The 13,911-nt window shown below is 34.0% G+C and overlaps 1 protein-coding gene across 13 annotated transcripts in view; it reads left to right on the forward strand.

The window, feature by feature from the left end:
* Nf1 (neurofibromin 1) overlaps positions 1-13,911 on the forward strand; it is a 384,838-nt gene that overhangs the window by 162,782 nt on the left and 208,145 nt on the right. For all 13 annotated transcript variants that reach the window (XM_069826894.1, XM_069826901.1, XM_069826976.1 and 10 more), the window contains 6 exons: positions 579-731; positions 3,742-3,920; positions 7,377-7,548; positions 8,588-8,727; positions 9,115-9,330; positions 10,453-10,569. In XM_069826894.1, coding sequence (XP_069682995.1) covers positions 579-731; positions 3,742-3,920; positions 7,377-7,548; positions 8,588-8,727; positions 9,115-9,330; positions 10,453-10,569 — 977 coding nt within the window. The remainder of the gene's footprint in view (positions 1-578; positions 732-3,741; positions 3,921-7,376; positions 7,549-8,587; positions 8,728-9,114; positions 9,331-10,452; positions 10,570-13,911) is intronic.

The following is a 13,911-nucleotide window of genomic DNA, read 5'->3' on the forward strand; positions in this document are numbered from 1 at the left end:
GTTCTTTTATTATTGGAATAACATATCTTCACTGTTTGTAAATAATGATTTTCAATTGTCTACTTTATTCTGTACATGCTGACTTATTTGTTCACTTTAATATGACTTAATCCATCAAGAAAGTTACATTTCTGAAATTTGCTGTTGTGGACTTGTTTATTTCTAATGGTTGTTACGAACTTTTATGCATTTCATCTATAAATTGTGTTATCTTCTACTGTTTTGCAATCAAGAGGATCTAAGTGTGTTTGTGAATATAATATTAATTTTTTATTTATATTTATTGTGTTGTTACTTATGTCATTTACATCATTCACAATTTCCTCCGTCTCTTTTTTTGCCTCTCCCCCTACTCCCACGAAAAACTAAACATTCCTTGTCATTGATCTTATAAACTTTCAGGCATGCTTTCCTCTCCCCCCACCCACATCTTCCTGCTACGAATAATTCGGAAGTACATAATTCGAAGTATGTTTTTTGGTCCTGATCACTTCGAATTAACGATTTTTTACTGTAGCGCATGACAGTTTATTTATTTTTCACAAAATGCTTCAATACTGTAAGCATACTTTTTTCAGGCATGGGAAGAAACATTTCGGAACTGGGAAGCTTCTACTAGAATGCTGACATCATATCCCAAGGCAAAATTGGATGATGGTCAGGTTGAGTCATTCCATCGTTCAGTGGGGAAACGACGTGCTTCTCATCAGAATTCAGAACATGAACTTGAGGTGAGTGTTTTAATGTACAAAGCATAAGTGTAAATATTTTCATTACATTTTTAGTTCTTAACATGTCATGATAGAAGGTATGAATTAATTTTAAATATCTGCCTTGATTTAGTGAAATTATGTTTTTCTTTTGTTCACTTCTAAAAACGAAATTGATAGGTTCTTGCTGTCGTTCTTATTTCTTAAAATGGTAAATATATTTTCTGAAGTTAAGTATTTGTTTAGAATTACCTACAATATTATAAATTCCATTATCATATGTACACTCACGGAAACAAAAAGTGACTGACTGTGTTTTTTGAATTGATCACCAAACAGTACAGTTAACTGCATAAATTCAACCCGAATAAGAGTTACATTAATACAATTATTAAATCTAATCCTGATGTTGTTGTTTACAAGAACATGCATAATAATCAAGATTTAGAATATTGAAAAGCTACACTTATATGTGTAAATGTTTGTTGATCGAAAACTAGATATTAAAGATAATATTAGTATTATCAATCACCTTTAATGTTATATGCACGTCTTTGTAGCTGAATGGATAGCACATCGTCTGCTAAGAAAATGTTCCTTGGTCAGTCCCCACCATGACTGTTTTTTTTTTTTTTAGAATTTATTTTACATCTTTGCAATTTGAACGTATGTTACTCAGGATTATTGTCTGTTTCTTGAATACATTTTGGGGGAATTATGTAGCCCTGAGGGCTGTTTTTTGAGTTCATTCAATATATACACCAATAACCTCTGTTGCTGCCGACTTCTTGTACTCAAGTGGAAAGGGATACATTAATTGCCAACTATAATATATAACTGATGTTATTAAATCACTATGTATTTCATTCTTTAAAAAATGAAGGATGGGAATATGGACAAAATATTTAAAACGTTCTAGTTAAATAAAATAGTAATAAATTCAATAATAATTTACAGAGTTTATTTAACATTAATGAAACTCATAGTTTTTTTTCGTATTTTTCACAACTGGAATTATTGCATGACATTAATATTATAAAAATGTTAGCGATGGAATATTAAATAAAAGAAATAAGAATCAAACGTATATAAAAGAGTTACGTAAATTTAATTACTGCATTTTTAAAATCATTTTGTAACTTTTTGGACGAAAGACAATATATAGATCATTAACAGTTTTGATCCTCATGGCGTTTTAACATTGAAAATGCATATCATAGCCATTACACCACTAGGTGCAGGCAATCATTTGATATGTAAAGCTCTATCAAAGCTATTAGTTAAAGTAAAATTGGCATTGTTACTTCGAAGTATTTATCATTTTTCTATGATTATATTATCATTTAAGTGTATATTATTGTTCTATAGCATTGGACTTGAATAAAATGTCATGTGGAATAAAATTAATATCACGTGAAAATACAAACTTAAACATTATTATTATTATTATTATTATTATTATTATTATTATTATTATTATTATTAATACTGGTTGGTTATTTAACGATGCTGTATCAACTACGAGGTTATTTAGCATCGATGAGATTGGTGGTAGCGAGATGGTATTTGGCGAGATGAGGCCGAGGATTCACCATAGATTACCTGGCGAGTTCGATCCCCGCTGGTTGTTTGGTTATTTCCAAGGTTTTTCCCAATCAAATTTGACATTCTTTTTGCTGCACATAAATTATTATGTCCGGTTTTATGTCAGTGTTTGCGATTTACAGATGTTTGCAGCTATGATTCTTGTTCTTATTCTTGATTTCACATGCTTCATTTGACTGAACAGCTGTTCACATAAATAAGCGCTACCAAATATGGACAGCATGAACAATGCATTTTTCCATACTTTAGGATATTTTTTTGGAGAAACATACAGTACATAGAATAGAAATCAACAAATGATGACCCTAAGAACTTGGTCTTTTAATGTTGTCATTTTGAAGGTCCTGCAACTTTCAGTACAAATACAACCTGACAGGTGTATACAAATTGACATGCAGTAGTTGTAATGACTTCTGCATTGGACAAACTGGAAAATCTTTTCAAACATGTTACTAGGAACACATCATAGCCGTAACTAAATCACACAACAATTCAACCTACACAGAACACATAACAAACTCCAACCACAATTACAGCAACATAGAAACTGATATGAAAATACTACACATTCAACCAAAAAACCAGAAACTTGATACTTTTGAACAATATAAAAATAATAGACACACAAAAACACATCCTCAACTTTCAATTGAATTTCAGAATACACACTCTTTTTGATACAACACTAACGGTCATGAAAACACCCCACCAAAACAGGAAGACAGAAGATAGCGCGAAAACTCGATAGAATTCAGAGAATTATTGAAATAAAATCGAAACTAATCAGTCAGGTAAAATAAAACCACAATTTAAATATTAACACAGTGAAGGTGTTATTTATTTCATTTAAATAACTTCATAGTTCATCAGTTACAATATTTCATCTCGGACCACTTACAATAGGAGCCCACAGGTTGGCAACTCCTGGTCTGGACGATACAAAAGAAAATAAAAATATCATGGCAAGTGGTATGAAATTTTCAAATACTGCTGATTATATAGAAAGAAGGATTCTATGAGTATTAAAAATAGAATCAGTCACATCCAATCAATAAATACAAATTCAGTCAACAACAACATGTACTTCATATGTACAGAGCACATGTACCTCATTAGCTCCTAATTTATCAACCAAGAGGTAGAAGGTTTTAGGAAGAACTCCAAAATGCTACTGGAGATCGCAACAGACTACCAGGTCTAACATGCAAAAGTAACGGTGGTGGTGGTCATGGTGGCAGTGGTGGCGGCAGTGGCAGTGGTGGCAGCAGCAGTGACGGTGGTGGTCATGGTGGTGGTGGCAGTGGCAGTGTCAGTGGCAGTGCAAGTGCAGTGGTGGTGGTAGTGATGACAACGGTAGTAGCAGCTGTGGCAGTGACAGTGGTAGTATATGTCTTAGTTGGTAAAATATTTTTTATTAATGTTTCAGGATCAAATCAATGAGTGGGCCAATATGACAGGATTCCTGTGTGCTTTAGGAGGTGTATGTTTACAACGAAAATCTCCATCAAGACCATCACTTGGCTTGGGATTACTTCCTGTTCCAAGTCTAGAACCACGTAAACTAGCTAATTCAAGTCAGGATGTACAGTATTGTCCTGTTACACAGTAAGTGTGATTCTGACAAGTGTCTTAAGTGATATGAAATGATAATGAGAGAGGTATTTAATCTAATAGTAGCAACTTGACATTATATGAAAATGTAATTGAAATTGGAATCATTCATGTAACTTATTACAAATTTTAGAATAATCATAATTATGTTCAGTCATAACATCTCTCAGTATTCCACTCTGCTGGTCTTCTCTATCCGTCCATTGCCCAATTTCAAGACTTTGTCTTCTGTGGTGTCATATATATATATATATATATATATATATATATAGGCTATAGGGTTATTCAAAAGTAAGTTCCCATTTTGAAACAGCTGTATCTTCTGTACATATCAGCAGTTTGGTTTCATATAGATGCCATTACTATTTAGATGGTTTGGGGTTTTTTTTATTGGCGCGTGTTTCGTTGCTATGGTAACTGTGTCATACTTGTATAAACAATAATAATTGTTCAGAATACAGATGGCAGTAGGAGAGTAATTTTAATAATTTTTACAATAGTTTTACCTTTACATGATATTAAGGTTACTGTCTAGTGTGGGTTTACGTCACATTTCATAATAAGACCGTATTTTTATGAAGAAATTGAAAATGGACAAACAAAAACAGTGACGGTAACCGGGCAGTGATATTTTAAAATGTTGCAAGATTTTGCAATACCAGCGTTACAGAATCATGAAATCGAAAACATTGTTTTCATGCAAAATGTCACTCCACCTCACATACACAATAATGTAAAAACACTATTGCACAACACATTTGGTGATCATGTAATTTATAGGCATTTTCCGAGCAGTTGGCCTTCTAGGTCACCAGACATAAATCCAGCTGACTATGACTACTGGTTATGGGATTATCTAAAAGAAAAGGTATTTCTTGATAGATCTACTGAACATGAGGAACTGAAACAGTCGATATCAGATGTCATTGAAAACATCCCTAGGAATGTGTTTACTAATTCTGTTTATAGCATAGAAAAGAGGCTATTTCTTATTGAATAACATGGTGGTGCTCATATTTAATTTTTTGTGTTTTAATAAAATCCCATTCCTTTACAAACAAATTGGTGTTATTTTTGTGGAATCTAAAAATTTGACAGACTTATTACCATTTCAAAATGGGAACTTACTTTTGAATAATCTTATACTTTGTATCCAGCATTTTCGTGGCCTTCCTCTTTCTTTATTTTTCTTGACTGAAGATAATACTGGACTTTATGCGATGTCCTGTGAATGTCCATCTTTTTTTTTTAACATGACCGATCTTTCCTATTGTTATTATTAATGACTCTATTAGAAATTAAAAAAGAATTTCAAACATTGATTTTTGGAGGAACTATAAAAATTCTGAATGGAAACTCTAAACACAATCTGGCTTCTTCCAGGATATTTATAATTTACAAAGTAAATACAATATACAAACAACTGATAACATAAAAAAGCTTCTACTCACAGTACACCCACTCTATCAGCCTATCACTCTATTAAATGTGAAAATGATCTGATACAATACATTGCTGCAAAACATGACATCGACCACTCAGTATAAAATCATTAGCTATTGAAACCATATGTACAAGATATCCAATATCTGAATATTTTCATACATATACAGATGACTCTCTGCTTGATATAAACACTAATGCTGGAGCAGGAATCTTCAGTGACATTTTTAGCGTTTACATATCTCTTGGAACACTGTCCACTCATTATGATGGTGAATTAGAAGCAATCAATACAGCCCTGAAACAGCTTTTTCATCACATACGTAAATTTAACAAAGTGGTTATACTTAGTGATTGTAAATCTGGACTCTAAGCACTAACAAGTCCTCCAGAAAACAGACGAGTAAGAGAAATTCTTTCTGCTCTTAAGATGCTACAAGGGCTCCGTAAAGAAGTAGTTTTTCAATGGATACCCTCACACTGTGAAATAATAGGTAATGAGAAGGCTGACTTCCCAGCAAAAAAGGAACAAACATCAAACTCAAAATAATACAATCACCTTTCATGCCTCAAAAGTCAGGATCAACCACATAGTCCAGTCCTTTTGTAAACAGGAATCCCTGAAGAAAAGCAAAGGCAAACCTTGGAACATTCCGCTAGACAGTAATAACATCTCAGATTTACCGCGAAAAAAGGTTGTTGCTATATTTCACTTAACAACTGGACATGGTTGCCTCACCTCTCATGTACATCGAATTACTATCTACCAGCATCCACAGTGCACCCACCCTCTGTAGAAGTCAGAACTCCATCGTAGATAAAGAACATTTGCTGTAGTGCCCAGCAATAAAGATAATAGATGCTGATTTACCATCGCAGCTCACGAAATACTATTGGGACACCCGCAGGAGAATGGAAGAAATCCAAGATCCTTAGCATTGGCCAACAACAACAACAACTCTATTTGTTATTTTCGTTTTATGTTTATTTATTTCATATAATTATTTCCGATATTCTGGTTAGAATATCTTCAAAAATCGATCTTTGCTGCTAATACATTTTTGTTTTTTTTTCTTCCTTTCTGACAATATTAAGTATGAAGGGAGTGTGTGTAATCCAAAAAAAAAAAAAAATCGATGTCGAAATTTTCACGGATCTGTTATTCCTGACACCAAAATAGTGATTTTGGGAATGCTGAAAAAATGATTTCCTAAGAGAAATTAAATATTATATACAAAATTACGTATTGTTGCGATTTTAGATTGAGTTTTTTTTTACCTTTCCTGGCCAGATAAATACACACATGAGAAACAGACTCTTCTTTCTTAAAGGATTAATGGACACTAATTGTTGAATTTCCACAGAGGCAGTTATGTTACCAAGATGTGTCTGAAGACTTTGTGTTAATATAATATACTTAAATCATACAATGATGTAAAATACTGGTACCTTATTTTTTGGTATTGTATGAACTTGCTTAGTTTAGTGCTTGGTAAATGATTCATTTGTATTCGTTTCTGTAAATGATAATCCAAGAAAATGAACTATAAATAGTAATCATTGTAAATGAATGGAGTTGCTGTGTGACACTAATTTTTCTTCCCTTCTGTTGCCAAATTTCAAATTCCAAAATGTGAATAAATTTATAATATCATTGTACAGAGCTTTATGTTCACTGATACATGCTTGCATTCTTGGAGTAGCAGTGTTAAATAATTATATTAACATTACTGTACATGTCTAACTGCATGCATATGTATTGAATTTAATATGCCTAAGTAATATCTGTTGGTTCTATTTCTTGCATTTATTTCTGTACATCTGTTTCATTAAAATACCCCTCTCTGGTAAAATAGAGTTACTTGTATCATTGGAATACTAATAAATAAATATAATAATAATTATATAGTTATGTGTATATTTCATTCATTTATTAATTAATTTATTTATTCATTGTTATTTTTTTAGTTGAAGTCGTAATTTTATTAAATTTTCTTTCTTGTGCAGATTTGTTGGTCAGTTACTGAGATTACTGGTATGCAACAACGAGAAATTTGGTGCACAAATTCAGAAGCATGTCAAGGAACTTGTGGGCCATGAAATGTCACCAGCTCTCTATCCTATTCTTTTTGACCAGATCAAAGCCATTGTAGAGAAATTCTTTGATCAGCAGGGACAGGTATGTTGTTGATACATATGTAAGCTACATAATATTATACTGTAAATTTATTCCAATTCAACAATGTAACTTTTATTCAAAGCAACAATAATTACTTTCTATAATTTAGTTTAAATACTCCCGTCAACAATGGGATTTCCACTCCACACAGTAACACAGTATTCGTAATTGCACTCCACCGACGACAATGACAATTTACTTGGATTATTGAGAACAACAATGAACTGTTAATCTTAACTAATGTTCACAAAGCACTATTTACAAAACAGAACTATCAGTTCTCAGTTCACAGTTCGTTTGCCTTGGCTAGTTCTTCTAGCTCCGTCACTCGAGTTCACAGTATCTCGAACCCCAGACCTTCAGAGACAGTCCACTGAACTTCGAACTCAGGTCCCCCAACTGCGGTCCACTGCACTCGAACTCCGGACCTCCGGCGACAGTCCACTGGCCAGGATGCTCACAGCTGCGGACACACTCAAGTCGAACTCTGGTCTCGAAGCTGGCTTCATTGCTACACAAGACTAACTGGCTTGCTGTCCAAATCTGATCTCCTCTCGGAGGCTGGTTTCCTTTTATTTGCTAGGCAACTCTTCGCGAGCCTTCGATTTCCAGTCGTTTCCGTCTCTAGACGATTCGTTTTCGAGAATAATCTGTCACGCTGCTGCTCCCCCCTTCACCTCGCGCAGCAGTTTGCTTTCTTCCCCTCTCGGCAAGCACCAGATGCGCACTCAACCTCCCCCTGCCGCGTCGCCCATCTCCTGCACGATCGACATCCAGCTGTCACAATACATTACATTACATATATACATGAACATCCACATAGTACCACATTGGGCCCTTTGATTTAAGATTATATGACGATTTCTCTGAGAGAGAGTAATCTTCTTTCTTTTAAATACATTATCTTTCTATCATGAAGAAAATACCCATCATATAAATCATTCAGTGTTTTTCGTTAATGATTTATATATGTAGAATTGTGTACCGGTATAAATATTCCTACATGTTTATTTACTTATTGAGTATTTATTTATTACAGGTAATTGTTTCCGATATCAATACACAATTTATAGAACATATCATTTTCATTATGAAAAATGTATTGGATAGTAAAACAGATCAACCCTCAGAACATCTTGGTGTTACTAGCATTGAAGGAATGATGCTTGCTATTGTCAGGTGAGTTTATATTTGATACTACCTACATTTTATATGCTTTTTAAATAAGGTTCCCCCTCCCCTTCCCCAGATATTGTAATTTGATATTTAACGACTGTTTTAAATTGCTAGGGTTTTTCAGCATCAATAATATTACTTAATAAAATTAAGTAGTAATGATGGAGTGAGGTTAGTAGAGGGATATTAAATACTTGGAGAATATATTCCCCACAGCCAAGATAAATATCGTAAGATACATCCAAAAGTGAAACTCAACAAGATCCTTGATGAGAAGTTTTCATGAGACTGAGCTGCAGCTTGGCCTTTGTTTAGTTTGAGAAATATTGACATCTGCTTTAACTGTGGCACTTGTAATCAATCTGTGTGTCTCACTTTTGTTTTTAATAGATATGTCCGACATCTGGATATGACTGTACATGCAATTCATATCAAAACGAAGCTTTGTCAACTAGTAGAAGCTATGATGAAGCGTCGAGATGATCTTGCTTTCCGGCAGGAAATGAAATTTCGTAACAAATTAGTGGAATATTTGACAGATTGGGTGATGGGAACTTCTCATCAAATAGCCCCACCTGGTTCTGGAGATGTCAGTGTTATAACCAGGTATGATTTTGGGTTTTTATTGAAATCTTTTATTGACTTTTTTGGGCAGCATATTAATTTGTAAACCATTGTGCATGAACAAAAAATCTTTATTTCATACACTAAGTCAGTTACCTAATCTCACATATTAACATTTAATGAGTTGAGATCTGAACTTTGAGAACCATGTTCTGAATTATAAAAACTATATTAAAGTTCAATGAATTTAAAATGACTGAATCCTATGACTATCAATTAGTGTATTGCAGAAATATTAATATGTGTCGAGAAGAACTTTGCAATGGTACCTATGAAGTGTGACATTTTATTTATGAAGATCTTGACATAAATTTATGGCATATAATTACTTCGACATAGTTCTTATAAATTAAGTTGCAAATAGCTACTTTAATAATATGCAAATTTTATAAATAAATGAATATAAAAAATCACTGAAATTGTATTTTTCCATCAGAACAAATGAATGACCTGTAATTAGAGTTCTTTAATGAGATATACTGGAGCATTGTAGGTCCTTATTGTTTATAGTACAGTTTATTACATTACTTAAGAAAATGAATTCATTACTGGTATTTTACAGAGCTCTCATTTTGTAGTATCAGTGTTGTAAAGCCCTCGAAAGAAGATATCTTTTACCAAGACTTAGTTGTAAGGAACTCTAAGTAGCAATACAAAAAATAAAAAACAAAGTCCATGGACACGATCTGATTCACCCAGAATTTATAAAACACCTAGGAACAAAAACCAGAAATACCTTACTACAATTTTATAATCTAGTATGGAGAACTTCTGTTACAACTGATTGGAAGAAAGCTGTTATCATACCAGTACTAAAATCTGGAAAACCAGCAGGAAATCTAAATAGCTACAGACCGATATCTTTAACAAGGCACCTAGCAGAAATTATGGAAAGCATGATATTGGTCAGATTAAACTGATCCTTAGAAACTTAACAATCTTCTGTCACCGTCTCAGGCAGGCTTTCGAAAACATAAGCTTACTCTCACTCTTATTACCTCCCCTCCCCTCCCCTTATGCTTTTTGTTACTCACCTATATTCGAGAGCAAGAGAAGTTAAAGGCTTTATTGCATTGGTTAACAGCAACACTTCTAATATTTCAGAGACTTGGACCAAGCATGTATGGAAGCTGTAGCTGCCTTGCTTAGGGGGTTACCTTTGCAGCCTGAAGAATCTGACCGTGGAGATCTCATGGAGGCAAAGAGTCAACTTTTTCTGAAGTAAGTTATATTTGAGTAACCCATTGCACAGCATTTTACAAAATAATCTTGGAAGATGTTTTCTTATAAAAGTTTATTGTAATGTAGTTATATACTATACATTTAAAAAGTTCGTCTCACAGCTCTGGGAAAAAGAAAAGAATTATACAAGCAAAGAATCAATTACTTGCGTATTTATTGCAGCAAACTGTCATTATCCAAAATACATAACTTAAAGCATTTAATATAAATAAGTTTATTTAAAAAATGCTGATGTTTAATGCTATAATTGTTAAAACTATAGTAGGTTTTAGGAATGATTGGATTGTAAGTTAAAACAATATACAGGTAGACCCCGTTATACACAGTTTCGTTAGCCACGTTTTCATATATATGCAATTCATATTTAAATCCCAGTGGTGTCATCTAAATCTATGCAGAAGCAATAATACGTGATTCATGTTATTCAGCGTGCTTTGACTCTTTATGAATCAACTGTAAGAACTATTCGTGACAATTCGGAATCAGTTCGAAAAACTGCTTAAACATCAGCCAAGATAAGTGTAATCTCGCTCAGAGGTGATCGAAAGAATGCAGAAGATGCTAAGCCATTGGACTGAGCAACCATAACCAACAGCACATGACTTGCTGGAGCTGAAATTCAAGCTAAAGCTAAGAATTTGTGTGCAGACAGACAGAAGAGGGCAATCCAACACCTTTCGGCCAGTACAGGTTGGTGTGATAGTTTGAAGCATCGTTTTGGCTTTCACAATATAAAACTGAATGGGAGTGGCAGCTGCGGCAGATGAAGTCAGAGAGCAAAGGAGTATAAATATAGATTTAAGCAAATTGTGACAGAGAAAGTTTACACACCGAAACAGATTTTTCACCTGGATGAAACGAGTTTGTTTTGGAAACGAATGTCTAGCCGCACATTAATTTCTATTGAAGGAAAAACAGCACTTCAGCAGACTACCAAAATCACTAATGAGTCACAAAATTCGAAGACACTGAAGGAATGTGATAAAAGCAGATTGCGTGTTCATTGGAGGTCAAATAAAAAAAGTTTGATGACTTCTGCAATTTTCACTGATCATTTTATTAAAGAACTTCGTAATGAGTTGATAACCTGCTGTGAAAAAGAAAAAAATCCTTTCAAAATTCTTCTACCTCTTGATAACGTTCCCAGTCATCCACCTTCCATTATTGACTCGAATGAAAATATCGAAGATCTATTTCTGCCTCCTAACATCACTTTCATCCTGGAGTCCATGGATCAGGGAGTTATTGCCACATTTAAGGCCTATAATCTGCGTCGAACTTTATCCAAACTCATTGAAGTAGGTGATTCAAGTGTCAACCACCTTACTATCAAGTCTTTCTGACAACAGTTTAACCTTCAGATGCAATTGATGCGATTAGAGACGCATCAAATGTTGTCACTCCTAAATGTATGAATGGTGTGTGGAGTAAACTGTGGCCTATACTGTATCATTTACAGAAGATGAAGTAGACAGTGACATCATTGGTGCAACAAGAAAGATAAGCAAACATGTCATGAGACTGTCATGTTGATGTAGAGAATGTATGTGAGGTTCTGTACTTTCATTCCGAGGATCTGATGGCTATCAGTAAAGACAATAATAAGGAAGAAACAGAAGTCGAGGAAACTCAGCCTACAAGAAAGCTTACAACAATAAATATGGCTGAAGTTTTTCGAACAATCCATGCTGCAATGACAATTTTTGAAGACCGTGATCCTGAGACAATGATAAGTGCTAAAGTGAAGAGAGAGGTTGACCATGTTCTGAAATGTTACAAAGAGCTGTATAGTCAGAGGGTGAAGAAGACTACACAGTCGACAATTAAACATTTTTTCACAGAACAACTTGACACTTCAAACAAATGTCAAGCATCTGCGGGAACACTTCAACCACAACACTGTTATGACACATCAGAAATCCATCAGAGGAAATGTGCTGACTCCAACATCAGCAGAATATATTGATGTAGATGAGCCAGAAGCTATTTGAAATGTGAAGTAGGACTTTCAAATATATATTTTTGTGTATTATTTTCGGAATATAAAGTATATAGTGTTAAAAGTTATGTAATCAAGATGTATTATTTTGAGTTTCAGCTTTAAAATTTATCGTCAGTGTATTATTTTAAATTTATGCATTAATATTAAGTTTCAGAAAGGTAATGTTGGTTATTTCTAATATAAATACTATATGTCCCTATTATTTTAAGCTAAATTTGTGAATATGTGAGGACCTAATCCTAGATTGTGTATATAAAATGATTCCCATTTTACGTGAATTCAGTTTACATGGCGATTTTGTGAGATATACCTGTACGTTCTTTCTGAGATATATGTAAAACTTCATGATACCAGAATTATCATTTAAATATTTGTGAGCAGAAATATTGTTTGTGTACATGAAAAATGTGCATTTTTCGATTATGTTTTTATTATTGCTTTATTTTACGATGCTTTATCAACTGTGGTGGTTAGTTAGTGTCTGAGTGAAATGAAAGTGATAATGCCCGTCAATTGAGTCCAGGATTCAGCACCAAAAGTTACCCAGCATTTGCTCTTAATAGGTTCAAGGAAAATTCCGAAAAAATTTCAACCAGGTAATGTGTCCCAACAAGAATTTGAACCTGGGCCTGCTCATTTCGGTCAGACATACTAAACTTTACTTCACAGTACTGGACTCGATTAATTTAGCCAATCATAAAATAGTTACCTATATAACTGAAATGCAGTAACTATTTCAACATTGAAATATAATGAATCAAGTCTTGGCATAGCTCAAATGGAAGAGCGCTCAGTGCTCAAAGCTGAGAGATCCTGGGTTCTATTCCCAGTGCCAGAACGAATTTTTCTCCAATAATAGGTATATACATGTTGACTACATATAGTCTTGATTATTCAATAAGAACGGCGAGACCTCATATTTGAGTGTATGTATATATATATATATATATATATATATATATATATATATATATATATACGTGGTGTGTCTAAAAAGTTCGGTGAATGATGTCATATCTGAACGGCAACTTGGTGCACGTGCTTGCGCTTGCGCATGGTTCTTCAGAGACTTGGAGAGAATCGATACACAGCATGCAATGCATGTGACTGGCAGTGTAAACAGACTGCGACCAGTTGACCGTAGTCAGTGTGAGAGGAAGTGTCACCGCGCAATGGAGCAACGTGTAAACATCAAGTTCAGCTACAAATTGGGTAAGACTGCAACGGAGACACATGGAATGTTGGTGCAGGTGTATGGGAGGGAAGCCGTGAGCAGAAAATGTGTTTACGAATGGTTTAAATGCTTCCGTGAAGGGAAG

This window comes from Periplaneta americana, chromosome 1 (assembly GCF_040183065.1).
Source record: "Periplaneta americana isolate PAMFEO1 chromosome 1, P.americana_PAMFEO1_priV1, whole genome shotgun sequence".
Lineage (NCBI taxonomy): Eukaryota > Metazoa > Arthropoda > Insecta > Blattodea > Blattidae > Periplaneta > Periplaneta americana.